General features: G+C 26.1%; 1 protein-coding gene across 1 annotated transcript; it reads left to right on the plus strand.

The window, feature by feature from the left end:
- Positions 1–116: 116 nt before the first annotated feature.
- On the plus strand, positions 117–2,096 carry PRSY57_0527000 (RNA helicase 1; the record flags this gene model as incomplete). The annotated part of the gene is made up of 1 exon (XM_012906336.2): positions 117–2,096. One exon carries the CDS (start codon positions 117–119, stop codon positions 2,094–2,096), a length of 1,980 nt encoding a protein of 659 aa, XP_012761790.2.
- Positions 2,097–2,164: the final 68 nt, after the last annotated feature.

Genomic DNA, 2,164 nt, shown 5'->3' on the forward strand with positions numbered 1-2,164 from the left:
ATAAAATATCTATATATATATATATAAATATATATACATATTTTTTTTTTTATTTATTTATTTATGGATGTAATTTCTTTTGCCTTTTTTCAACTATTATTACTTATCTAATAATAATGAATGATAATTCGTTATATGATAATAATAGAAAGAAGGATGAGAAAGAAGAAAGCAATAAAGATGATAGTAGCGATGATTTTGTTTATGAACCCTTGAGTGTTAGAAAAAAAAGGTTTATGGATAATCTAGTAAGTAGTTTTGTAGAAGAAAAGAAAAACAAAAAAAAGAAAGAAGATAAAAATTATGAACATGAAGAAAAAAAAGATGCTAATGATAGTATAAATAATAAAGAAGATAAAAATTATAGTAATAACAATAATGATAATAATAATAATAATTATAATAATAACATATCTGATGATAATAATAATGGTTTTAAAATTGATTTTAGAAAAACCTTATTAGAAACATTTCATAAAATACGATTAGAAAAAAAAAATGATGAAATCGATGAGACAGAAGAAATACGAAAAAGAGAAGAAAAACTTCTGGCGCAAGTATCAAAAGCATTAAATGCTCCTTTACAATCGGTTAAGGAAAGAGCTAAAGGTATAGTATATAAAGAAAATGTTGAATCGATATGGAAATTACCTAAAAAATATAAAATATTAAAAAAAAATTATGTCGAAAAAATTAGAAGAATTTTTTATATTGATGTTAATGGAGATGATATCCCTGCACCAATAAAAAATTTTAAAGATATGAAATTTCCAAAAGCTATATTAAAAGGTTTAAAAAAAAAAAATATTAAGAAGCCAACACAAATTCAAATGCAAGGATTACCATCTATATTATTAGGAAGAGATATTATAGGTATAGCGTTTACCGGTAGTGGTAAAACCATAGTATTTGTTTTACCTTTAATAATGAAATGTTTAGAAGCAGAAATAAGATGTAAATTAGAAGAAGGCGAAGGACCTATTGGTTTGATTATATGTCCATCTAGGGAACTAGCTACCCAAACACATAACATTATAAAATACTTTTGTGAATTTTTATATAAGGATAATTTCCCCACATTAAGGTCGTTATGTATGATTGGAGGTATTAGCGCATATGAGCAAGGAAGAGAGATCCAAAAAGGTATACATATGATAGTAGCTACACCTGGACGATTAAATGATATGTTAAATAAAAAACGAATGACACTAGAACAATGTAGATATTTATGTTTTGATGAGGCTGATCGATTGATTGATTTAGGTTTTGAAGAAGAAGTACGTAATACATTAGATCATTTTTCAAATCAAAGGCAGACTTTATTATTTAGTGCTACTATGCCTAAAAAAATACAAGAGTTTGCAAAATCCACATTAGTTAACCCTATTATTATAAATGTTGGTAGAGCAGGAGCAGCGAATTTGGATGTCATACAAGAAGTAGAATATGTAAAGGAAGAATTTAAATTATCTTATCTTTTAGAAGTATTACAAAAAACAGGACCTCCGGTTTTAATTTTCTGCGAAAATAAAAAGGATGTGGATGATGTACATGAATATTTATTGTTAAAAGGAGTGAATGCTGTGGCAATTCATGGGAACTTAGGACAAGCAGAGAGACAAGAAGCAATTAATTTATTTCGAGAAGGAAAAAAAGATATACTAGTAGGTACTGATGTAGCTTCTAAAGGTTTAGATTTCCCATCTATTGAACATGTAATAAATTATGATATGCCGAAAGATATAGAAAATTATGTACATAGAATTGGAAGAACAGGACGTTGTGGAAAAACAGGGATAGCAACTACTTTTATAAATAAAAATCAAGAGGAAGCAATATTATTAGATTTAAAAGCTTTACTTATTGAAGCTAAACAAAAAATACCACCATTCTTAGAAATGTTAGATAGTAAAGGATTGAACTTAAAAGAAATTGGTGGTGTCAAAGGATGTTCATATTGTGGTGGTTTAGGTCATCGAATAACTCAGTGTTCAAAATTGGAATCACAAAGAAATAAGCAGACTTTAGTAACGAATAAGGACATATTATCTAATAATAAGTATAATAGTATGAATGCATATACAGGCGATTGGTAAAAAAAAAAAAAAAAAAAAAATATACATACATATTTATATATATATATATTTTTATATATATATATATA

Source organism: Plasmodium reichenowi, chromosome 5, assembly GCF_001601855.1.
Source record: "Plasmodium reichenowi strain SY57 chromosome 5, whole genome shotgun sequence".
Lineage (NCBI taxonomy): Eukaryota > Apicomplexa > Aconoidasida > Haemosporida > Plasmodiidae > Plasmodium > Plasmodium reichenowi.